The 27,498-nt window shown below is 39.3% G+C and overlaps 2 protein-coding genes across 2 annotated transcripts in view; both read right to left on the bottom strand.

Moving 5' to 3' along the window:
* The window catches only part of LOC307153222 (uncharacterized protein), a 127,002-nt gene that overhangs the window by 72,978 nt on the left and 26,526 nt on the right, over nt 1–27,498 (bottom strand). The gene's annotated exons all lie outside the window — the stretch shown is intronic.
* Nucleotides 3,672–27,322, bottom strand: LOC307153700 (uncharacterized protein; the record flags this gene model as incomplete). Its single annotated transcript, XM_079863326.1, has 7 exons — nt 3,672–5,657; nt 5,789–5,994; nt 6,129–6,592; nt 6,768–6,922; nt 18,721–18,905; nt 19,005–19,071; nt 27,269–27,322. 7 exons carry the CDS (start codon nt 27,320–27,322, stop codon nt 5,448–5,450), a joined length of 1,341 nt encoding a protein of 446 aa, XP_079719452.1. The 3' UTR covers nt 3,672–5,447.

Here is a 27,498-nt window from a genome sequence, read left to right as displayed (position 1 = left end):
TGTCTAATCTTGTTTCAAATAGTTTTTCTAATATTTTTGAAAATTGTGGAAGGAGGGAAATTGGTCTGTAATTTGAGAATAAATGGCTGTCACCATTTTTGTAGATGGGGATGACTTTAGCTGTTTTCATATTGTCCGGAAAAACACCAGTTTGGAGAGATAAGTTAAAAACATAAGTTAATGGTTTAACAACAAATGTCATAACATCCTTAACTAGTGCCATGTCTATATCATTAAAATCTGTTGATTTTTTATTTTTAAATGTATTTATTATATTTATTATTTCATTTTCATCTACTGACTTTAGAAATATTGAGTTTGTATTTGATTTAATTATGTCAACATCCACACCTACTTTTGATTCTGGTTGCACAATATTATTTGCTAAATTGGCACCTACATTTACAAAATAATTATTGAATTCATTAGCAATATTGATTGGATTAGTTATAGTTTTCAGTTGGTTTGTGAAGTACTTTGGATATTTGCTTTTCTTAGTGTTTCCTTTGATTGCACTATTTAATACCTTCCAAGTCTCTTTAATGTTACTTCTGTGTTGCTCTAGTAGATTATTATAATAGGCCTTTTTAGTTTTTCTTAATATATTTACTAGCTTGTTTTTATATAGTTTATATTTGAGTTCGGCTTCCTTTGTTCTATTTTCTAAAAAGAGTTTATATAGGAGATTTTTCTTGTTACATGCATTTTGAAGTCCTTTGGCTTCATACTTTGACTGTTTTTGCATGATCATAGGACAATGTTTATTGAATAAATGAGTAAAAATAGACAAGAATTTATTATAAGATTCATTTGGATCATTAATTGAGTAGACTTCATTCCAAGTCTGTATACTTAATTCTTGTTTAAAGGCTCTAACGGATACTGCGGTTTTGAGTCGTTTTAAACTATATACTCCTTGTTTCTTTGTGTTTTGATTCTGAAAAAAAAGTTGCAGTGTACTAAAGACAGGAAGATGGTCACTTATATCGTTTATAAGGAGACCACTTTCTATTCTGCTATCAACTGCATTTGTAAAGATATTGTCGATTAAAGTAGAACTATTTGCTGTGATTCTTGATGGTTTTGTGATAGTGGGAAAAAGACCTAAACTAAACATAGTATCCATAAAATCTCTGTGCTTTTGTGATTTGCGTACATTCAATAGGTCAATGTTAAAGTCTCCACAAACAAAGGTTACCTTTGACATGTCAAACATTTCCACAATTCTGCTGTTAAATGCATCTATACATGACCCTGGAGTCCTATATATACAGCTTACCAGGATTGTTTGCGATTTTTTAACCATTATTTCAACTGTAACACATTCCATCATATTATCTATTTTGATTGTCATATTTTTTACTAATTTACAGTTAAACCCACTACATACATATAAAGCTACACCACCTCCTTTTTTATTAGTTCTATTCACATTAAATAATTCATACCCATCGAGTTTTGTGTCACATTCTCTTTTCACATTTAGCCAAGTCTCTGATAAGGCAATGATGTGAAAATTAGGAAATTGTCTTAAGTAGTCCTTAATTTCTTCAAAGTTAGTATACAGGCTTCGACTGTTGAAGTGTATTATTGATAAAGCATTGTTCATTCTTACACTGGATTTGAATTGTTCGTTCGTATAATACTCGCAGTGGCAATTGTTTGTATAGAAGTGGTTCTCTGGATCTATTTCATTCTCCATATCATAATTTTTGTGATCAGTAAACTCAAAGCAATTCATGTTCATGCTGCATATATCATTCATTGCAGCGCTGTCGGATGATTCGAATTGATCGTGTTCCGCGTCGTCTCTTTCCTCTGTAGTACGAATGGAGTTTTTTAACAGTTCAGTCATGTTTAGTAGTCTTTGTTATCACGCTCATCGATTGATCACCGAACAATTTCATGTGATGCACCATTTTGGATTTTAATTCCTGTATGGATCCAAGTCCTGCAGTTCTTTTATCCATATGACTTTTGCGGATTCTGAAGGGCCAATTTGGCGAATCATAACTTTACAATTTCTAGTCCAGGTTGCATGTATTTTGTTTTGTCGTCGGAGAATACGCGCTTGTCGTGCTATATCAGCATTCTTTTTAGTCAAATGTTCATTTATGTACACTCCGGTTCCAGACAATTTTTTAGCTTCCTTGAGCAATCCCACTTTGCTTTTACGATTAATGAAGCGAACTATGACTATTATTTAAGTCATAAATGGAAGCCTTTTGGCTTCTCGGGGACAAAGAACAATTTGACCTGCCCAGGGGGGTAGAAGCCAGTCGAAACCGGTTAAAGGTCCCATTCCATGGATTATTTTTGTTATTTTATCATGTTTCCAGGGGTGCCCTTATAATGTTAGTATGTTTTTTAGATCAAAAATTGTTATAATTTAGAAATAAAAGGCATATTTAGCCTGATTTCATTCCCTGGTTTGAACACTCTGTTTGAAGGGGCGTGTCTGTGTGAGACTTCAGTGTAAACGCCCACTGCTGTGATTGGCTGACATGCTTGCATATGAAGTATCTGCATTACATGTGGAACTATCTGGAAAACTTTTACTATTACAGCTATTATACATTTTTACTATTACAGCTATCGGGATTAACGAATCGTGAGAAGTTTTTTAAGTATTTAGATCTATTTCAATCACATAAAAGGTTGCAGTGATGACTGATGAGCATTGAGCAGATGACAGTATGTTGATCGCGTGAAAAAAGATCTTATCATGGCAAAGCAGTTTCTGCACTCTCACTAATGATTTCACCAATGCAAACATGAGGTATATAAATACAGTAAGAGCTTCGTTGTGTATACACAGTACAGGTCAAAAGTTTGGAAACATTACGTGTTTTTATATTTTTCAAAGAAGTCTCTAATGCTTATCAAGGCTGCGTTTATTTGATCAAAAATACAGGAAAAAAAAACAGTAATATTGTGAAATATTATTACAACTTAAAATACTACCCATACACAAAAGAAATATATTTTCAGAGTATATTTGGAATATATGCAAATATTTGAAATTGGCCCAATAAATATATTTCACACTTAACATCATATATTTTTGTTATATTTCAGAATATATTTCAATGTATTTGGAATATATGCAACATATATTTTTGACACTTTTGGGGACCCATACAGAAAAAAATACATTGAAATATATTCTGAAATATAACAAAAATATATGATGTTAAGTGTGAAATATATTTATTGGGCCAATTTCAAATATTTGCATATATTCCAAATATACTCTGAAAATATATTTCAAATATATTTCTTTTGTGTATGGGCAGTTTTCTATTTGAATATACTTTAAAAAATATAAGAACCTCAGGAACTCCAAGGCACTCGAAGTAAGTAGAAAAAAAGTTAAAAAGCCTTTATTTCATTCATGGCTTAAACATTAAAATTGGTGACAGATCCACCTACGCGTTGCGGCTTTACATGCCTTCGTCAGGGTGTGTGTAACCAACAGCATCTCAGGTTCATTTTTAACAGCAGTTAATTAGGCCTAATCAAATTACAAACGATCCCGTTGAAATTGAGAAAAAGTGGGTCCGAATACCTACGTACTATAGGAAATGGCATTCTTCGTGTCACCGGTCTGGATCTTCGCTCTACGTTGTGTGTTGACAATTAAAAGAGACCGGACAACAGGAATTCCGCAGACCACTTTTTATTCTGGGTGAATAAAAAAGGAACATTTATGAAAAAGAGGCCTTTCTTCACAGTTTCGCCATTGGCCTGTCAAAACAGATCATTTTAGCCACAGATCTTGGTTAAACACTTCAAACGAATACATACTTCATGTTCCATAACCCTTCAATAAGATTAACTTCATTTTTAACATAAAAATAGATATTAAATGACAAGAAACTAACTCATCTATCTTAAACTTTTTAGAGAGAGCTCGAGCAAACCTCACCTTTGCCCAGCCGCGCTTACCAATGTTAGTTTTTTGTGACAGCGCCACCTACCGAGTCGGAGAACCGCAGTCCCAGGAAAGCATTTCCAGGACCCTAGTTTTGGAGGACCGAAAAATATGCCACCAAGGCAGTATTTCCACCCAGTTTTAACCATAGATATCATATTAATAAAGGCTAGATGTCTTACGGCGGAGTCACTTCCGGCATCACCGGCGGCCATCTTACCACAGGGCTCTGTGAATTAAGGTGAGTGATCAGCACGCACACAAATCCTCTTATCTCGCTGAAATCTTGACGGATGTACAAACGGTTTGGTTTCTTACAAACGTTATTAACGTGGCTATAATTCTTTCATATGGACGTCCGTTGTTAGAATTATTCATATGTATGCAGTGTAATAGCTACATCTCTGATGTTTATAACAAACCAAACCGTTTGAAAATCGGTTGAAAATTGAGCAAGTTATGGTTATTTAAAAGTACATGCACCATGTTACGAGTGAGCGAGCACACTGTGGTAAGATGGCTGCCGTGTGCGGACGTCGACCTCCATTGGCCAGCAGCGCGGAAGAGACATCTAGCCTTTATTATATGATATCTATGGTTTTAACAACATTAAAGTTTTAGAGGGTTTTTTTTATTAAGTTTTATTACACTCAAATGCTACTTTCTTTATTGCAATCAAACCTGGTTCATAGGAATGTTAAACAATTATTGGGTCTAAGTAGCATATTATAATAACTCAAGTAAAATAAACAAGGAATCATGTTATAGTCTTTTCAGTCACTAGATCGACCACATTTTTAAGTACAGAGGGAAGACAAGGATGATGAGAATTGGGTTGTAGCTCATTGTCTAGGTTACTGTGAATGTAAATAGGTGCCGTTTGTGTTTTAATAACGTTTAGCTCAAGAATAGGGAAGTTCGAATAGCCTATGTGAATATTGCCAACTTCACTAAACTCATTGAGTTAAGCACTGACCACATTTCTTTATATTTGAGTCCAAGTTCAAACACTATGAAACGATCCGTTAACGTACGGAGCTCTGAAACACTGCCAGCGGGACATTAAACAGGAAGTGTCTGTCAGAGCTCAAAACGGGTTTTGCATGGGAACACAAATAACTTTGCAAAGAAACGCAAAGTTTCTCGGGGGAACGCAAGATTTGGGAAAAAAAATTCCCCCAAATACATTCAAATACATTTTGGTATAGTTTTTTTTTCACTAGGTATGTAAGATTTTTTAAAACAAAAGTCAATAGTAATGTTATCAAACTTTATTAGTAGGAGCATTCGTCCATTTTTATCCATTCAACAATGTCTTTTAGCAAGAGCTCATAAGAGATGATACATACAGAGAGGAGTATATAAAGAGTGTTTAGGCATTAAGTAGAAAGGATTACAGAACTCTAGTTTACAAGTACAGTGTTTATAAAGGCTAATCATCATCATACCAGGTTACCAGCATCATGAGGCAGAAAACTCAAAGAGGACGATGAGTGTGTCAGCGCTCTGTAGATCATTCAGTAATGGCAGGTGTAGCAGAGGATGTCACACTTTGTGGTGCGTCTATTTTCTCCAGTTTGACCTTTACACGTTTGTACTCTATTTGCCACTGCTCCTTGGAGAGAGAGGAAGGACTGACCTCCAGAAACTTGTAGGCATCTTTGGTCTGGAGCTGAAAGATGACAGATGCTTTTTTACAGTCTGCAGCAAAACTGCTCCAAGCCTGTGGAATTAAAACATATCAATCATCCCTCAGGTACAAATAAAGATAATAATAAGAAGAAGAAGAAGAAGAAGAAGAAGAAGAATATCTTCCTGGAAATGTTCTTGTAATCATGTAAACATTAATTTTACCTCTGTGGCTTTTTTGATTGAATCAATAAATTCATCTTTTAGGATAAGGTCTTCGATAAAATCTTCTCCAGCAAAGGTCTTCTGTTCCAGGGAGACCAGCAACACACGAACTTTCACCCAGAAGTTTAGGAGCTCACCCAGAATGTCATGAATTTTTGTCAAGCTTTTCTGAACTTCAGGTAGATAGATGGGGTCGGGTATGGACTCTGCAGAGGGGAAATAAAGGTTTCAACAAGCCACACATTCGCTCCCTGTCTTAAACTAGACTTGAATCTTGGCATAGTCTAAAGCATGACTTGTCATATAAGAATACTTTAAACATGAAAGAAAACAGACTCACTCATGTCAGTACTGGCTCTGTCAACCTTCATCTGCCAATCAATGATCTTGAGTTGGACGTGCCACTGCTTCTGTTTCAGAGCGGTCTTATCAGCGATGAGGATATTCAGTTGAGCTGCAAGAGCCTTCAAATGTGCAACATGTTCAGGGTCATGTGCTGCATCATAAATGCTTTTAACAATCGGCCCGATGCATGGAACGATTGCAGCGAAGATGCCGAGGCATCTACTTTTTTGAGTTATGGATTTGGCAAATTCTTGAATCTCGTGGTTTTTGCTGTTTATCTTTTTCTCAGTTTCATGAAGCTCTTCTGTGGTTTCCTGGAGTTCAGATTTCATATAATTCAGGGCTTTTTCAGTCTGCTTCAACTCTTGGTCTTGTTCTGTAATCTTTTTATCTGTATCTTCTTTTTCCTGGTAAACATCACTGGCGGCCGATACTACAACTTCAACGTGTGAAACAAACCTATACAATGTTGAAGAAATGTTGCTGTGAAATTAGCATTTTATAACAATGGGCTGTGTAACTAGCTTAAAAGTTTATCTTAAAATATGTTCATACTTTTGCCTGATTGTAGCAGTTGCATGTAGAAGAATAATTCAATTGTTCAAGGTATTTTTCATGAGGAAAATATTCTTACCTATCCACTATCTTTTCCACATTAGTGATAATGTCTGTGATCCAGGCTTGTGCATTTCCTAAGGATTTGACCGCCAAAATCGGCTTATTTTTCTCCACAGCTGTCATCAACATGGGAAACAGCGACTTAACCAGGTTTTCACTGGTCAAAATACACTAGAATTAAGAGACAAGTATCTTAGACCTTAAAAACCGACAGTCACACTGATGTGGCAAAACCTTCAGAACTCTTATTGCCTGTTGTCAGGGTGTGGTGCAAGCAGAAGGCGGCGAAGAGGCACAGAGCTCCAGTTGGCTTTATGCACAGCTTCCACTACTTCCTGAACTTCAGCCAGCTCCTTTGTTTCCTGTCTGCCATTATTGGACAAACTGATTAATCCAGGTGTGTCTGATTATTGTTGGTGTGATTACTGAGGTCAGGCACACCTGGATTAATCAGTTTGTCCAATAATAGCAGACAGGAAACAAAGGAGCTGGCTGAAGTTCAGGAAGTAGTGCAGCTGTACATAAAGCCAATTCAAACGTTTTACTACAATAATACAATTCTTAACAGAGGCAAGCAGGAACACACACACTCTAAATACAACTTACAAAGGACAATGAACAAGGCAAAACACAGGGCTTAAATACATGGGGAAACAGATCAGGGAAACGAGACACAGCTAACAAGACTAACGAGGTAGCAGGTGAGACAGATGAACTAATAATGACACGTGATATGATGACAGGTAGACAAATCCAAACTAAACAGAACACAACTGTGACATTACTCCCCCCTCCCGGTAGGCGCGTCCTCGTGCCGTAGAAGACCAACTGTGGGCGGAGGGAGGGAGGGGACTTAGGAGAAGGACGAAGAGCAGGTGAAGACATACAGAAGACAGGGGGGACCAGGGTGGTGCAGACGGCCAGGGCGGAGTCGACGGAGGGAGGAGCCATGGTGGAGGCAGGGCTGATGACTCCAGGAGGGCCGACTGACGGGAGCGGAGCAGGTGGGACAGGAGACTAGGGTGGAACCGAAGAGCCGACGCACCAGGGTGACACTGAGGTCCCGGCAGGACATGGTGAAGCTGGTGGCTCTGGCGACTGAAGCGCAGACGGGGACCCCGAAGGACGCAGCGCCGCCGAAGCGACCGAAGACCCAGGTGGAGCTGGAGGGAGTGAGGAGCTCAACTGAGCCTGAGGGACGAAGTGACGAGGCGAAGCCAGGGGGGGGGTAGTCCCAGTGCGAGGGCGGGTCGATGAGGGACCAAGGCAGAGCCGGTGGATTGAGGATCCATGGTGGAGCTGAGGGCGGTTGGAGCCAAGGCTGCGTCAATGGCTCGACGGGCTGAGGCGGAGTCCAGGTAGCGGAGGTGGGAGGTGGAGACCGGGGATCCTCCGACCCTGATGGAGCTGGTGACAGGCAGACCAATGGCGACTCCACCTCCCCAAAGGTGGATAGAGGAGCCGAGGGGCTGACAGGCAGTGGAGGAGGAAAGGTAGAGAGGAGCCAGATGGGAGGAGGTGGGAGAGGGAGGCTGGGTGGGAATTCAGGCTCTGGTGTCAAGACGAGCTCCGGGCTGGACGGGACCAGCGGTGAAGAAGTCTCTGGGCTGGACGGGACCAGCGGTGAAGAAGTCTCTGGGCTGGACGGGACCAGCGGTGAAGAAGGCTCAGCGGGCATGACGTTTACAGTCTCTGGCTCGACGGGCATTACATTTAAAGTCTCTGGTTCAGCGGGCATTACATGTACAGTCTCTGGCTCGGTGGGCATTACGTAATGCTCAGGCTCGGCAGGACTGACGTGAAATGCAGGCTTGGCAGGACTGACGTGTGCGGGCTCGGCGGGCAAGACGTGAAGATCAGGCTGGTCAGGCAGGATGTGAAGATTCCCTGGCTCTGGCTGTGCTCTGGATCGGGGCACGACGCTCTCCAGACACCGGATGACAGTTAGAGCTTAGATTCTCTGCCCGAGCCCGGACTCGACCCGGCCCGGCCCGCGATATTGCCCGCCACTGTCCTCGGGCCGGGTCGGGTCGGGCCCTTGATAAAGCACGTCACGTGTCATGCGCAGCGTCTCGTCCACTCGCACTCGCAGTCTCGCACGCGTGACGCATCACACCTGCTGTGCGTGCTGTAGCCTACTATTCTGAAGCTTAAGTGCTTGAAGAAGCAAAGAAAAAAATGAAAACAGGAGAATTAACTTTGAGCAAGTTTGGAGGAAAATCGGAGGTATGGAAAGTGGAAACATTTTAAACTAGTCGTGGGGAGTGACAACATATGTGTTGTTGGCTTTGTTCTCGTGCAGTAAATGCGGCACGCTGCTCGCCCATGACAGCAAAAAAAAAAAACCGGGGACTTCGACGATGAACAGACACATGAAGTGTGTCTTGCCTTGACAGAAATTTTGATAGTCAGCCTCAGCCCTCGATGTCCTCTTTTTGTTACTTTTCCGATCCATTCAATTATTTCTGAATAAACAAACAACGCAATTTACATGCTTCTTCCTTGTCGCATTATTCATTAAGATAATAATTAATAAATGCACGCACAGTTATGAATGTGATAAATGTTACAGATATGTTTTACTATGCACAAACAAATGCCTTTCAATATGTGCAAAATTCAGAATTAAATGAATGTGCTGCAATTTGTTCAAAAAGAGAGTCTGTAGTAGCCTACGTGTTTTAGCCATTGAATAAGCACATTTAGTTTCAAGTTTGTTAAGTTTTGTTTTGAAGAAAGCTTTTCTTTAAAGTGAATTTCGTTTAGTATAAATTGTATTTTAATTGTAATAATTTTTTTTACAATTACAATTGCCTAGATTTAATAAAAAGCATTTTACCAGACATCACGACATGGAGTCGCGGGCGCGCTGCGGTCACTTACACCATTTGAAACTCGCGCTGTCACCGAATTTACAAATGCACATCTTGCTTGTTGCTCACACACATATTATGTTGAAATAACAATATGTTGAAGTAACATTATAAATAATAATTATTCTTTAAGAATATTTGATTGAATGCTGAATGTTGTGCTTGTCCAATTTAATAAAATTAAAACTTTAATTGTGATAATTAAAATAATCGAATATTTAATATTGAGTGGCCAATTTTTGCTCATTTATTAATAGTATTTATATAATATATATAACTGCGCAGCTCCCCCCTGTAGCCTAAATGATCTAGCGCAGCAGCACCTGCATTAAAAAAATTATATCGCCGCCCCTGGTTATAACGGCCCACATATTAAAAATGGTCGGGTTTAAATCGGGCTCGGGCTCATAATTACAGTGAACGTGTCGGGCCGGGCCGGGCTCGGACACAACGGGCTCGGGTAGGGTCGGGCTTGATTTGTTGGGCACGATCTAAGCTCTAATGACAGTCTCCCTCCAGTCCAGTCCGGCGGTGTCTGGGAGGTCGATGTTAGGGGTGTGAAAATGTATAATTTCTACGATGCATCGCGATGCAGACGAGGACAATTCAGTATGGGTTCAGTAATAGACCATAACTGATTATAATGTACTGACACTTTTCTGACGTCATGCTTTGTCCCGGTAGCATACAATGGCAGAGGGAGGCGAGACACGAGTGCGAGAAAATAAAAATGCTCCAACTACTTTAAAAGCCTACATCTGGGCACATTTTGGCTTTTATAAACAACCTGGTAAGCACGACCCACAGAAGACGTGCTGTGTGCGCTCATTTCACTTGATAAACCACATTAGCCGCTTTCACCCCGAGATGTTAACGCCTGCTGCTAGAGATGTGCAGAATGAGCTCCAACGCCGAATCCGCAGCCAAAAATAAATCATCCACCATAGACTGTAAAAAATATGGACAAAGCGTCTGTGACGTCACCCATTGACTTTCTGAAGAACGGTTTTGAAGCCTTTTATGGGGGGTATGGGCGGCGCCATCTTGGGAAATCTTGGGAAATCCTAACCCCGCCCACCTTCTGACACAGCGCGCGTCACTGTACTACTCCGGTCATCTTTGTGTATATTTTAGGCAACGAAATATGTTATAAAACACCATACTAACTCTTTTCGTTTTCATTTAAAGAAATCTTAAACATTATAGCCACACAAATGTGGTTCAGGCAACGCATATTGATTATATTCACTGCACATAACGTTTGCCTATTTATAAAAAAACAAAATATAAAACACAAACCTGCCTCTTTTCATTTTAAATATAATATAAAAATATTAAACATTTTAATATGGTCCAGGCAATATGTGCATTTGTACTAAACAACAGATTTTGCAGTAAACAACATTATAGATCATCTTCGTTGTATTAAAATTTAAAATGACAAAACTCAACCCAGTCTCTTTTTGTTGAATTTCAGTTTTATCAATATTAGCCATTATAAAAGTATAAGTAAAAGGTATAAGAAGCTATACAAATAAAGCAAACAATTCAGTCAAACATACAAAGTCAGCGCTCGATCTAGTCTAACAATACAACGCGGGTAAAGTTAAATAGCTTATAAAGTTATGAAACTTCCCCTCAGCCAAAACGATTGGCCAGGGAACAAGTTATAGATTCATCGCTGGATCTCACAACTGGATAAAATTTTCATAAATCTTTAAATAAACCACAGATTTGAGCTTTAAACAACTACATTCTCGCCTGAAAAACTCTTAAAACTACATTTCATGATACAGAAACAGTAGTATTATATTTCAAATGTGTTAAAAAATGGCGCTTCTTATGTTGTCATTCTCCAGTTGGCGCAGCCTAAGCTGTCAATCAAGCTGTCAATCAAAGTTAACCACGCCCTTATTTGTCATACATTTTATATCTAAATACTATCTAAACTAACGAGTTAGAAAAAAATTCACTACCCTCGCCGTTGTCAGGCACTCGGAACCTATCGAAAAATACAATAAAAGTCCATGGGACCAACCTGTAAAAACATGAATTTATGCTGTGAAAACGGACATTTTAACATGGGGGCTATGGAGATTTGCTCCCTTTTGGGACCTTCCCCTAGCGGATTTTCGATGTATTGCAGTTTTTCGCACTTCCGGGTAGGCTTCATTTTTCAGATGAGAATGTTGCCCCTTGTCATCCACCCGCCCCAATAATTTTCTCTGATTTATGTATCTGCACCCGATGGTCAAATTACAAATATTCTGTGTTGTTACGCGTGATAATAAATGGATGATCGTCACCTTCAACATCGGATTCGGCAACGGTAGATGCGTGCATCTTTAATGGTAACATAATACACTGATTGATGAGCGCTGCTTTTAAATGAACATTTCTTTAAAACAAAATTTATTTGACAGATTTTCCTTTTCTTAAAGGTGCAGTGTGTAATTTTTAGCGGCATCTAGTGGTGAGGTTTGCGGATTGCAAACAGTCTGTCACTCACAGCCAATCCCTCAAATTGCAAACTCGAATGAGAGGCTACGGTGGCCGACGTAGGATCGGAAGATGTCATCATCTGAGCAGAGAGTAGCAAGTCAAGCAATGAGGTTTCTTTATATTATATTTTATACTAAATTATATTTACTTAATTATTCAGTAAAACTACGTTATTGCGATTGTTATTTTTACTTGTTCATCATTGTGTTAGTCTTTTATTCACTGACTTTACCATAGCCTGTTTCCATGCAAGTTGGTATAAGATAAGAGCTATGGTTAAGAGCAGCTAGGTAAGGGGAAATAGCTAATGTTACGATGTCCGAGGCTTCATTCAGACAGCATGTTTTTCTCCACGTTTGCAGAGTCAGGGGCAACCTGAGTATTCTGCTGCGTCTTTTTCTGCTGCTTCTCATTCAAGTTAGTGACGAAACGCGCTCTTTAGCGCTGTCTGTTCGCTGTCGGCTACGGTACAAACATGACGTCATGATATGTCGACCTTCATAGAAGGGGTGCCCGCGGTTATGTAAATTACTCATTCTAAGGTAATAAAAACATAATGGTTCATTAAGTAAGGTCTTTATACACCACTGAAAACATAGTTATGGATCTTATATTGCATATCTGTCAATAGTTCTCAGAAATATCACACATTGCATCTTTATTGTCATAAACAAGCTTTACTCCCTTGAAACTTAAACTGTTTCTGTCACTGCGAATTCCCGAACAGGCGAGCACAGACATGCGCGCGCACATCACTTTTGAAGTAAAATTTAAAATTGAGGATGCGGTGCATCACGATGCATTGTGATATCGAATTGAACTGAATTGATGACATGATAATCGTAATCGAATTGTGAGACCAGTGGATCTCTGTTCACACCCCTAGTCGATGTGCTGGTTGAATGTGACCCCGATCCGGAATAAGGTGCTCAGGCTCAGGTCTTCGAGGGTGCTGGTGACAGCAATACACAAAAAGTCCTCCAAAAGAAAATACATTTTGGCTCTCTTGAGCAAGGAGGATGATTCTTGCCCTATCCTCCATGTTGGGCGCTCCGTTGCTCTGTCAGAGTGTGGTGGAGGCAGAAGAAGGCAAAGAGGCACAGAGCTCCAATTCAAACGTTTTACTACAATAATACAATTCTTAACAGAGGCAGAAAGGAACACACACACACTCTAAATACATCTTACAACGGACAATGAACAAGGCAAAACACAGGGCTTAAATACATTGGGGAAACAGATCAGGGACACGAGACACACACAGCTGACAAGACTAACAAGGATAGGTGAGATAGATGAACTAATGACGACACGTGACATGATGACAGGTAGATAAGTCCAAACTAATCAGAACACAACTGTGACACCTGTATTTGTCATGTAAATCTGTCTGTTCCCAGCAAACATTTGGACGTTTAATGACCGTTGAAAAGACGTCCGTCCGAGACGTCCCGTCATGGTTGAAAAATAGTTCCAAAATGAAAGTTGAACCGACGTGTTTGACGTCGTCTGGCCGTGAATTCCACGTCTTTTCTGCGCGTCCCTGGACGTCTAAATGGGTTTATTTTTTAGTTCTTCTGGATGTTTATAAGATAGGCCTATAGGCTATATAATCCTGCATATAAAATAATCACACCCATATTGTGTAACATCGTGAAAGGCAATCATTTAGGCTATTTTTACACATCTTAACTTGACAAAGGTTCTAAAAAGGTCCAAAATCGGTCCGGTCAGACCTGAACGTCTATAAAACCGTTTAATCACGTGTACATCAACACATTATTTGTGGACAAAAGCAAAAAATTGCTATAATTTAGCACAACATTTTATTGTGAAAATTACATTTGAAATGTCTTCCAGTTGTTAAACAGCTACTATTCAAAAAATATAATAGAAATAGTACAATGTGGTAAATTCTGTGGTAATGGCATTTTCTCTAACAGTTTCACATTAAGGTTAAGCAGACATTAATCAAACCAGAATATAGCAAAAGTAGAGGAACAGTCAATGCATTCTATTTGTAGAGTCTTTCTATAATATGCCATCATTGATGAATAGAAGTCAGAGCTGTGGCAGTACTAAGTTTCAGTTACTTACAGTCTTGCATTACTGTTAAACAGCCATAAATAAAAGTTTTTAGAGTCTATGAAGTGTGTTTATGGCTTTATGGTTTTTGTTTTGTTTATGGCTCATTTTTTAAATCCACCACCCTCAGCTGTTCCTGGAGCGTTCTTCAGGTGTTCCTCCACTGCTGCATCAATGTCTGAATCTAGCATTTGGGCTCCACCTCATCACAGCATCTGAGGAAAGAGAATATGGTTTAAAAAAGAAAAAGAAAAAAAAAGGCTAATTTCTAGGTAAATGACGTACTTTTTTTTTTTTATGTCGGAAAATAACTATGTTATTGTACTGAATAAACGGTCCGTGGAGCACAAACGAGTTGCGCAGTTTCGTTCCGCTTTCATTTTTTATTTTATTTTTACCATTCGCTGCTGGGCAATGTTGCGGTCGCGCCAGCGCGACCTATAACAAAATGTGGTCTCACCGGCAGAAAAAATTAGCCTGGTTCTACCAGACTCTCGTACATAAATGTAAAATTTAATAAAATTTCTACAGAGAGTCTGGCCCCTCTCCATTGACAAGCGTTAACTTCATTGAAGGCGGGTACTCTGTTGAAGCAGAGAATGTCTAATTTACATTTATAATACAAAATGTACTTACCCAACAGCAGATTTTAGTAATTCGGCAACACATCAATGCACCCTCAAATCCTGCTCGCCTCGTGGTTGTAGAAAAACTGGAAAATGGCTACGTTTTCGCTTTATCGCGAGATAATATATCATATCGCGGGATTTTGCAATATCGCGAGATTTGCTACAACATCCCGGTGGCACAGTTTTGACATGTAAAGCAGTGTACGTCTTTTCAGAACCTCTTAAAAACTACTTGGGGCACTTAAATTCATTATTGCAGTATCAACCAAGGTGTATGTATAATACTTTTGCATATTTCATAAGGATTTCATAGAGGGTCATGATGGACTATAAATGCACGTGTAAAGGACGTCACCTACTGGACGTCCACTTAAAACGACTAAAATGCAGTGGCTTTGCAATCAATTAACCACACTGGGCACTTTGTGATTATAATTTATTTAAACAAGATAAAGTAAATATATTTACTTTGTATACAAATCGAGTATTTCATAAAAATAATTCCTGTTTTTTTTTTTCTGTCTTGCTTGACAAGACGTGTAAAGGACGTCAGTGGACGTCTATTCACAGCCTGACTAGACGTGTAAAAGACCTCTTAAAAACTACTTGGGCAATTAAATTAATTATTGCAGTATTAACCATGCAAGGATTAAGCACAGCTTTTGCATATTTCACAAGGATTTCATAGAGGGTCATGAATGCACGTGTAAAAGACGTCGCCAGGTGATGTCCTTTCACCCGATACACTATATATTGAAGTACACTTACCCAGCAAACATTGGTCCGACGGCAACGTCGTGTCCCTGGCCAAAAATAGTCGCGGTAGGACGGCATAAATCGGTAAAAATATGTAGCACAGAACATTTCCTAAAAATGCATTCAGATACATTTGTACATGTCTACAGTTCTCTGGGGTTGCATGTATAATTGTTATTTTGACTTTTAGCTAAGTGTACTTCAATATATAGTGTATCGGGTGAGAGGACGTCACCTGGCGACGTGTTTTACACGTGCATTCATGACCCTCTATGAAATCCTTGTGAAATATGCAAAAGCTGTGCTTAATCATTGCATGGTTAATACTGCAATAATTAATTTAATTGCCCAAGTAGTTTTTAAGAGGTTGTGACGTCCACTGACGTCCTTTACACGTCTTGTCAAGCAAGACAGAAAAAAAAACAGGAATTATCTTTATGAAATACACGATTTGTATACAAAGTAAATATATTTACTTTATCTTGTTTAAATAAATTATAATCACAAAGTGCCCAGTGTGGTTAATTGATTGCAAAGCCACTGCATTTTAGTCGTTTTAAGTGGACGTCCAGTAGGTGACGTCCTTTACACGTGCATTTATAGTCCATCATGACCCTCTATGAAATCCTTATGAAATATGCAAAAGTATTATACATACACCTTGGTTGATACTGCAATAATGAATTTAAGTGCCCCAAGTAGTTTTTAAGAGGTTCTGAAAAGACGTACACTGCTTTACATGTCAAAACTGTGCCACCGGGATGTTGTAGCAAATCTCGCGATATTGCAAAATCCCGCGATATGATATATTATCTCGCGATAAAGCGAAAACGTAGCCATTTTCCAGTTTTTCTACAACCACGAGGCGAGCAGGATTTGAGGGTGCATTGATGTGTTGCCGAATTACTAAAAATCTGCTGTTGGGTAAGTACATTTTGTATTATAAATGTAAATTAGACATTCTCTGCTTCAACAGAGTACCCGCCTTCAATGAAGTTAACGCTTGTCAATGGAGAGGGGCCAGACTCTCTGTAGAAATTTTATTAAATTTTACATTTATGTACGAGAGTCTGGTAGAACCAGGCTAATTTTTTCTGCCGGTGAGACCACATTTTGTTATAGGTCGCGCTGGCGCGACCGCAACATTGCCCAGCAGCGAATGGTAAAAATAAAATAAAAAATGAAAGCGGAACGAAACTGCGCAACTCGTTTGTGCTCCACGGACCGTTTATTCAGTACAATAACATAGTTATTTTCCGACATAAAAAAAAAAAAAAAAGTACGTAATTTACCTAGAAATTAGCCTTTTTTCCTTTTTTCTTTTTTAAACCATATTCTCTTTCCTCAGATGCTGTGATGAGGTGGAGCCCAAATGCTAGATTCAGACATTATTGCAGCAGTGGAGGAACACCTGAAGAACGCTCCAGGAACAGCTGAGGGTGGTGGATTTAAAAAATGAGCCATAAACAAAACAAAAACCATAAAGCCATAAACTTCATAGACTCTAAAAACTTTTATTTATGGCTGTTTAACAGTAATGCAAGACTGTTAGTAACTGAAACTTAGTACTGCCACAGCTCTGACTTCTATTCATCAATGATGGCATATTATAGAAAGACTCTACAAATAGAATGTGTTGACTGTTCCTGTACTTTTGTTATATTCTGGTTTGATTAATGTCTGCTTAACCTTAATGTGAAACTGTTAGAGAAAATGCCATTACCACAGAATTTACCACATTGTACTATTTCTATTATCTTTTTTGAATAGTAGCTGTTTAACAACTGGAAGACATTTCAAATGTAATTTTCACAATAAAATGTTGTGCTAAATTATAGCACTATTTTTTGCTTTTGTCCAGAAATAATGTGTTGATGTACACGTGATTAAACGGTTTTATAGACGTCCAGGTCTGACCGGACCGATTTTGGACCTTTTTAAAACCCTTTGTCAAGTTCAGATGTGTAAAAATAGCCTAAATGATTGCCTTTTTACGATGTTACACAATATGGGTGTGATTATTTTATATGCAGGATTATATAGCCTATAGGCCTATCTTATAAACATCCAGAAGAACAAAAAAAATAAACCCATTTAGACGTCCTGGGACGCGCAGAAAAGACGTGGAATTCACGGCCAGACGACGTCAAACACGTCGGTTCAACTTTCATTTTGGAACTATTTTTCAACCATGACGGGACGTCTCGGACGGACGTCTTTTCAACGGTCATTAAACGTCCAAATGTTTGCTGGGTAGCTAAAAGTCAAAATAACAATTATACATGCAACCCCAGAGAACTGTAGACATGTACAAATGTATCTGAATGCATTTTTAGGAAATGTTCTGTGTTACATATTTTTACCGATTTATGCCGTCCTACCGCGACTATTTTTGGCCAGGGACACGACGTTGCCGTCGGACCAATGTTTGCTGGGTTCATAATGCTGCTGCATTAACCGTTGTTATTATAATTTAGGTTAAAGGGATAGTTCACCCAAAAATGAAAATTCTATCATTGTTTACTCACCCTCAAGTTGTTCCAAACCTGTATGAGTTTCTTTGTTCTGCTGAACACAAAGGAAGATATTTGGAAGAATGTTTGTAATCAACAGATCTCGATCCCCATTGACTTCCATAGTAGGAAAAAAATATACTATGGTGGTAGTCAATGGGGACCGAGATCTGTTTGGTTACAAACATTCTTCCAAATATCTTCCTTTGTGTTCAGCAGAACAAAGAAACTCATACAGGTTTGGAACAACTTGAGGGTGAGTAAACAATGATAGAATTTTCATTTTGGGTGAACTATCCCTTTAACAGTTTTAAAAATGTAAGAATTGCATTTAAAATGTATAAGAAGCATATCCAACCAAGATTATGAGTACAAACTCTTAGGTTATAAAAGAGATTTTACCTAAGATGTTTCATGGCTCACATTATGATATTATGACACCAGGGAGAGACTCTCATAGCAGTTTAGCTCAGATTAATCTCTAGCTAAAAGACGGACTATATGACATGCGATTTACTACAGACCCTTCATGTTTGGTGAGTTGATACACTTTCACCTTTTTTCTTTCTAGGAGACAAGATAATGAAATCAAGAGAAATCTGAAACTGTACTTTCAACATGGCTTTATCAGAGGAGCCGAACAGAAGCTGGGTTTCCACAGCGCGACTCCTGATGTTTTTCTCCAGGCCGGTAAACTTGCCCAGGCACAGGTAAGAGAGATGGTAGAGAAGCGCTGTCTTTTGGGCAACAGGGAGAAGATCTTGTACAAACGCCGGGCTCAATGGGGACACAGCCACTGGTGAAAAACATATTGTATATTTTTAAAGACTGAAAAGATCACATTGATGGCTGGTATTGTATTCAAATCGGTTTGATGAAATAAGATAATACTTGCTTTTGCTATCAGCCATCCTTAGTAGGTTTACACAAAAATGTGTGCAATGATTTTCTCCAACAATGTACTGAAAGCAGAACAGATGTCTCAGAAAATACAATATGTAACTGGAAGGATATCTGACAATTATTATACAAATGTTACATGAAACTGACTTACCTTTGTTTTAGTAAGTGATTTTGACAATGTATCTGGTTCTTTTATACTAAAGCTATGACCATCCTGCCTCCACCCTCTCAGAGAAGGACTTCCAAAGAAACTGAAATTTAACTTATGTCTTTATTTAAGAGAAAGGACCACAGGTGCTTAGGAAACTATAGGCCTAGTTCTCGCCCTGGAGAATGCAGGACAGGAGGCAGGAATCAGTCCGAACACTTTACTGAACTTTCTTCTACTTTCACATTACAGGGCAGATTTGAATGTAGTAGTTGCCTCTTAGCTTATATTGATGGAAATGGTTGGTTTACATTATGTATTTGAATGTATTTGTGTCGCTGCAAATAAACAAAACAGTAATAAATGTTACATATACTGTATAAAGTAGCATTATTGATGAAGTCTATCAGCTTAACATTATATCTAACACAATACACCAGCGTAACCAGGTGACTAATAACTTGTGAGTCACCATTCCTTAACGTAATCTGTACAGATAATGATATATCTGTTTGAATAATACAAGCGCAACACATATATATATATATATATATCGATCTTAAACAAGTATTGCGTAAAATGAAACTCACTTTTCTCATAAGGACGTACACAGTTATTGATTTTCAACACAACCACTGCACCGCGACTTCTGGAACAGTCTTACTGTGGAGAGCACAGCTGTTTAGCACCCATATCACCCTGTAGCCCAAGACTTGTTGCCCACTGAAGCTAAGCAGGGTTGATCCTGGTTAGTACCTGGATGGGAGACTCCTCAGGTTGCTGCTGGAAGAGGTGTTAGTGAGGCCAGCAGGGGGCGCTCACCCTGTGGTCTGTGTGGGTCCTAACCATAGATATTAAAGGCTAGATGTCTTAAGGCGGAGTCACTTCCGGCATCACCGGTGACCATCTTCCCACAGGGCTCTGTGAATTAAGGTGAGTGATCAGCACGCACACAAATCCTCTTATCTCGCTGAAATCTTGACGGATTTACAAACGGTTTGGTTTCTTACAAACGTTATTAACGTGGCTATAATTCTAGCCTTTATATGATATCTATGGTCCTAACGCCCCAAGGGGACACTATACTGTCAAAGAGCACCGTCCTTCAGGTGAGACGTAAAAGCGAGGTCCTGACTCTCTGTGGTCATTAAAAATCCCATGGCGTGTAACCCCGGTGTCCTGGCCACATTCCAGCCACTGGCCCTTACCAATCATGGCCTCCTAATTATCCCCTTATATTGAATTGGCTCTATCATTCTCTCTCCTCTGTCCACCTATAGCTGCTGTGTGGTGAGCACACTGGCGCCGTTGTCCTGTGGCTGCCGTCGCATCATCCAGTGAATGCTCACACTGGTGGTGTGAAGGAGAGATCCCCTGATATGATTATAAAGCGCTTTGGGTGTACAGTAGTACATATGAAAGCGCTATATTAAAGATATTTCTCGTATCATTTATACGCCAAAATGAGTTTTTGCATACATATGATACGCAGTTTTCACGTGTAATATGCACACCCTCCTCACCCCTAATCCTACCCAAGGGGTTTACAGTGCATATCATTTGAACGCAATAAATTGGCGTATAAATGATATGAGAAATATAATTTGTGCAGCTATAGATACGTACTTTCATGAGGGCTCATTCTATTCTATTCTTCTTCTATTCTTGATATCATGTGCATTCCTCTGGCAGGCTAACGTGGCTTAAAGCTACAATATGCAAGTTTTTTTTGCCGCTAGAGGGCGCTGCATCCAAACAACAACAACGGCGTAGCCCATGGAATGATGGGAACTGTCGTTTTAAACTCCACCGTGAATGTAAATCAGTCAGCCAGGAATCGAAAAATCATGTTAATGGATGAGGCTAAGTTCTGTTTTTATAATGACATGCTTTTTGTGGCGAGGGGGGCGTGGCTCAGCGCGGTCTGTAACGGGAGAGAGAAGAGACGAGCGGGACGCAAGTAGCTCGAGTGCAAATGACGAACACCTGTGTCTTATTGCTGTGATCCGCGTGGAGAGACGCTTATAAGCCGCGCTGGAACGAGAGAGAGACTGAAGAGAAAATTGGACGCAGAGAAAGAAAACCGGTGGATCCGAGCTCGCATTTTTTAACTGTTTTGTGTCGTCGCGGTTGCCACGGTGAATGCGCGTTGTGCACGACTTTGGTTTGTTTTGCTTTATTTTAATAAAGTACGAGTCCCAGTCACGCGACCCCTGTCTTCTTCCTTCCCGACTCTTGAACCTCATCACACTTTTATTTCATTAAAATGAATTAACCGCAAGAAAAGTAAGGTTTAATACTACATTGGTTATCATAGATGTTACTGTATGTGGAATTCATTGTTGTGATAACGCCACGCAGTTTTACGTGTTCTAAACAATTGTTGTAAAAGTGCATTCGAACACACCCACATCATTTGCCAAAATACTGATTAATCTTTATGTATAACACATGCTATATTTATTTACATGGCCATAAACACCAGACGTGATAAACAATGTCAATAAACTAAACACAAATCTAAAGCAATAATACTTCCCTTACATAAACATAACTATTACCGAATGCTACATTTGGAAAATATAACATTAAATGATGTTTTATTAACAAGGTTCGGGAGGAGCACGTTCAGATAATTAACACAAGTGGAGAGCACTCAGCAATCAGTGGTAAGAGGTGTATATATACTCAGCAGTCTCACCTCATTCCATTGACAGTTTTGCAGCACACACTGCAGGAGCTCAGTTTCTCCAGGTAAGTTTATCCACTGCTGCAGCAGTGATGTCTTCTCTGGTCCTGGAGGAGCTTAATTTCTCCGGCTAAGTTTTCTCTAATATTGCAGCAGTAATGTCTCCTCCGCTCCCACTAGAGCTGTTTCTCTGGCTAATGTCTCCACTGTCACAGCAGTGATGTCTCCTCTGCTCCCACTGGAGCTCTTTTACTCTGGCTAATTTTTATACTGCCGCAGCAGTGATGTCTCTTCTGAAGTACTTCTCTAATCTCCTCTTTCTCCTCTTTCCTGTCTCCTCTTTCTGTCCAGTGAGCATTGGTCTCACAGCGGACGGAGTGAGAACTTTCCCAGTAGAGCACTTACGTTTTCTCTCTCATCCAGCGATGCAGTGTGAGAAAATCTCCTGGGAAAGCACTCATTTTCCTGTTTCCTTTCCGTCTAGCGAGCATTGGTCTCACAGCGGACGGAGTGAGAACTTTCCCGGTAGAGCACTTACGTTTTCTCTTTCATCCAGCGATGCAGTGTGAGAAAATCTCCCGGGCAAGCGCTCATTTTTTTCCGCTTCCTCTTTCCGTCCAGGGAGCATTGGTCTCACAGTGGACGGAGTGAGAACTTTCCCACGAGCATTTGGGCTTAGCGGAAAAGCACAAATCCTCCCGATCGGTCACTGTAAACTACAACCGCTCCTTGTTCGCAGACCAACAGGGGCCGTCAGTCCAGGCAGTGAGCCACCATTACGGGCCTCCCCGGTCAAGCATCCAGGCCCCTTCTTGAGATGCCAGCCAGCCAAACTCGGCACTCATTGGGGGGTCTTTAGTCCGGCGGCTGTCCTCTGCTCTTTAGCCTTTGGGGGGAGTACTCTGGGTTCGGGCCGAACTCCGAGCTCGGAGCCCTCCCTCTGGACAGCACGCCAAATATGCATTAAACTTTACCCCTTCAAATTATATGTAAGTGTGAACTCGTGAAATTATGTTTTATTAACAAGGTTCGGGAGGAGCACGTTCAGATAATTAACACAAGTGGAGAGCACTCAGCAATCAGTGGTAAGAGGTGTATATATACTCAGCAGTCTCACCTTATTCCATTGACAGTTTTGCAGCATCCCTCCACCACCCCTTCTCCACGCTTCTAGTCCTAAACACTTACATACGGGGGGAGTACTCTGGGTTCGGGCCAAACTCCGAGCTCGGAGCCCTCCCTCCGGACAGCACGCCAAATATGCGTCAAACTTTACCCCTTCAAATTATATGTAAGTGTGAACTCGTGAAGCATGCTTTGTCGACAGAACCAGCTGCAATCGGTATAGAATAATTGTGTTCAATAACGACTGCAAGAAACAAGCTAACGTTTGTTGCTTGATAGACGCTACAACTACAACTTCCGCATTTGTCCAGGACTCCACGCAGTACGAGCAGAAACCGAGGGTAACGCGGATATGACGCAATTGACCGGCGACTCCCATCTCTCCTGCTCTAACGCCCCGTTTCCTTGGTTAAAGGTCCCATGACATGCTACTTTTTGTAGGCTTTAATATAGGCCTTAGTGGTCCCTAGTACTATATCTGAAATCTATTTCCAAAAATTCAGCCTCTGTGCAGAATTATAGCCACTACAAGCCAGTCCCAGAATGAGCTTCCTTCAGACAGGCCGTTTCGGGTGCCTGTAGCCTTAAATGTTAATGAGGAGGAGAAAGGCGGCGCAAGGTGGAGGGTGGGTGTGGCCTTGACCATATTGCGCAACAACGGTATCATGCATGTTTACATTGGATATATTGCAATGGCACGAAGACACGCAGTCGTTCAAGCATTACGACCCAGATTGACCCAGAATCTGATCCAGATGGAGAAGCTGCAACTCAGCGGCTCCAGCAGGACGTTTCCGAATGGTTAGTTTAAAATATTATGTCTGGATACGGCACTTTATTCGGATGGTTTACAGTTATTATCATGTAGCTAACGCTAACCTACTGTTGCCTTTTCATGAGAGATCTGTAACGTCTGTAATTTATCTTATTACGATTACATCAAGCTCTGCGATCTTGAAATGTGGATATCGCGCGTGCCAAATAACCAACAGGAAAACGGTTATCCAAATAACAAAGTAGTGTACAACACTCGCGTTACAGTGTGTGTATTCACACACATAAACTGCATAGCTGCATAGCTAATGTTACAGCCACATTATATGTGTAACAATCCAGGTAACCATAAACCGTAAAGCAACACACTTATATCATTAGTTGACTTACTTCGAGGTGTGTAGCTGAGCCAAAGAGAGTGATCCAGACTTTAGTTTCAGACGTTCAGCAAGCCCAGCTCTGTATTAACCCTTCAGTGTTCATTTGTACATCCAATTATTGAGCAATTATTATGCTTCGCTCGCTCAAAAGCCATGATATCTCTCGTGGACAAACTAAAATCGCGCGCGCGCATTCCTACAGTTCCTAGCGCATTTTCTCATGGGTGGAAAATATTCTCTGGGCGGGCAAAGAAGAGAAAGGGGAGGTAACATTTCCTCCTTATAACATCATAAGGAGGAGATTCAAGATCAGCCTGATTAAGCCTCCATTTTCTCAAAGGCAGAGAAAGATAGCAAAAGCTCGATTTACACCAATTGAAATTTCTAGAAACTTGGGGACCATATACAGGCAAGGGGAACTCGTATTAATGTTAAAAAGTTCCTACCTCAGAAAGTGAAAATTTCATGTCATGGGACTTAAAATTGCAATTTTCTCACGAGTTGGAAACATTTGGGATATTGTAAGTAATCAACTTAACAAAATATATAACACTGGCCTTGAGATTATGGGATATTTTAATGTAAAATTCTTGCATATTGTACCTTGCATTAGACTGATCATTAAAAGAAATAAATGACATTATCAAACTCAGTAAACACCATACTAATAATGCATGCTACAGAAAAGCAGATGAGCACAAAATATGATGAAAGAAAGCAAATTTGTGTTCAGTTCAAATAAACCTGCTGCCTGTGTTTTATTAATTATAACGAATTGTGTGTGTTTTTCTTTTTTTATAACTGTTGGTCCATTAAAGGGATGGTTCGGAGTAAAATCAACCTAGGCTCCTTTGCACCATGACCTCGAGCCAAACCAGAAGCCTTTTTTAATTTCTAAAGACAAGTATTTTTCTGTCTTACTTCAGCTATACAAAGACAGTTCAATAGCAATATAAAAGGCATTTATACATTTTCAACTGACCAGGACAAAGGAGATCCAGGAAGCTTTCACGGGAGGGCAAGCAAGTTAGTTTTGCACCTAAAATATCGCGAAAAGAGTAGCAAAAGTCAAGCCGCTAGATTTGAAATTGCAGTGACAGATTTGGGAAGTTGCAAGTGTCTAATAGAGGTTGTACTGCGAATTTGAATGTGAGAATAAATGCAAATATATATTACAAGTCATTGTATTTCTGTGAATGGCATTTTACACATTTGTGACTACTTGTCTGCAGCTTCAAATTCAGAATACAGGTTTGTGACTATTGTCTGCGAGTGCAAATCTCAACATTCAACTTCAGATTTTTATTTTACAGGTTTTCCCATCGGAGCTGTGAGTGTAAATGTTCACGTAGCCTACAAGTACAAATATTTATTGTACAAGTTCTCAAATTCACATCTACATGCTGTTGAGCTTTGCTACTCTTTTACCTTCATAGAAAGGAACTTAAATGACATCCAGTTTATAACCAACACCGTAAATGAGAGTAAATCCTGCTATATACACCCTTGATCTCGCAGATGTCTGATACTACTAGAACAGAGAACTGTTCAGCTTGTCTGCACTTTTTCCACTACTTGAATCTCTCCATCCGCCAAATCTTGGCTGAATTTCAGGAATCTGACCCCATCTGACGAAACCTTCACTGAACTGAATCTATGTGAGCAATTTACTGAACTCTTGCAGAAAATTAAAGCAATCCAAGGTTTTATATGTTGAGAACCAAAGAATGCTTCAAATAAAGGCCGACGCATATTTATGAAGTTAACATTAGCCTATAGTATATCAGATAATAGCCTAGTTTATGTACAGATATGAACTGTAAAATAAAGCTGCAGGCACCAAATGCCTGAAACATGTCATCTTTTATTTTTTGAAGTTAAACTAGTTTAAAGTCTTTTCAGTAAACATGAAGAGAGATCATATCACATCTTAGATTTGAACAGAAATAAGTTATTTTTTAGGGCTGGGAAATGATTAATCGCGATTAATCGCAACCAAAATATAAGTTTGTGTTCACATAATATTTGTGTGTGCACTGTCCATAATTATTTTGTATATATATAAAAACACACACATGCAAGTAAATATTTAAGAAAAATGTGTTATTTATATATAAAATATTTATATTTATTTATAATACAAATTATATATAATACAGTGCTATGCATAAGTTTAGACACCCATGCTAAAGTTGACTAAAAAGAGGAATAAAAAATCATATTTTGGAAATTGAGCTTAATGCCTTAATTAAAAAAATTAGGAAAAATCCAACCTTTAAGGACACCAATTTTCTTTGTGAATGAATAATGTATCGTACATAAATAAATGTTCTTCCTTAAAATACAGGGTGCATAAGTTTGGACACCCCTATGTTAAATTCCCATAGAGGCAGGCAGATTTTTATTTTTAAGTATTTAAAAAAAAAAATGTTTAGGATACTATGCATCCTGATAAAGTTCCCTTGGCCTTTGGAATTAAAATAGCCCCACATCATCACATAGCCTTCACCATACCTAGAGATTGGCATGGTTTTATTTCAGTTTGCCTAAAAGCTAGTTTGATTTGCATTGCTCTCAATGCAAATCAAACTAGCTTTTAGGCTAACTGAAATAAATAGTATGCATAGTATCCTAAAAAAAATAATAAAAAAATACTTAAAAATAAAAATCTGCCTGCCTCTATGGGAATTTAACATAGGGGTGCCCAAACTTATAACATAGGGGTGCCCAAACTTATGATACATTATTCATTCACAAAGAAAATTGGTGTCCTTAAAGGTTGGATTTTTCCTAATTTTTTTAATTAAGGCATTAAGTTCAATTTCCAAAATATGATTTTTTTTATTCCTCTTTTTAGTCAACTTTAGCATGGGTGTCTAAACTTATGCATAGCACTGTATACAGTATATTTAAGCAAATATTTCTTAAATATATACATGCATGTGTGTGTATTTATATATACAAAATAATTATGGACAGTACACACACATATATTATGTGAACACAAACTTTTATTTTGGATGCGATTAATCGCGATTAATCATTTCCCAGCCCTATTTATATTACGATGTAATGTATGCCTAGGCCTAAGCATTTGTTACAAATTGTATCTTTTATAAAGGAATGTATGGTGTACTTACATGTTCTGTTTCTGGTTCCTCCTTCATCTGGCCTGCAGCTGCTGCCTCAGTCATATATATAGTGTGAAATCACGTGCTTTCAGAACATTCTCACCATGGGCGTTGGACTCAAAACAATGTGAGAATGTTTTATTGGAGTAGATTAGGGGGTTTCCCGAAGCCAAATACCTTATCTAAAACCTCTGTATGCAATAATGAGTGAGAGTAAAAGGGTCAAAATCACCATTAAG

This window comes from Squalius cephalus, assembly GCF_949319135.1.
Source record: "Squalius cephalus genome assembly, chromosome: 25".
NCBI lineage: Eukaryota > Metazoa > Chordata > Actinopteri > Cypriniformes > Leuciscidae > Squalius > Squalius cephalus.
Note: the sequence above shows the minus strand (reverse complement) of the source record. Positions and strands in the feature narration are given on the sequence as shown.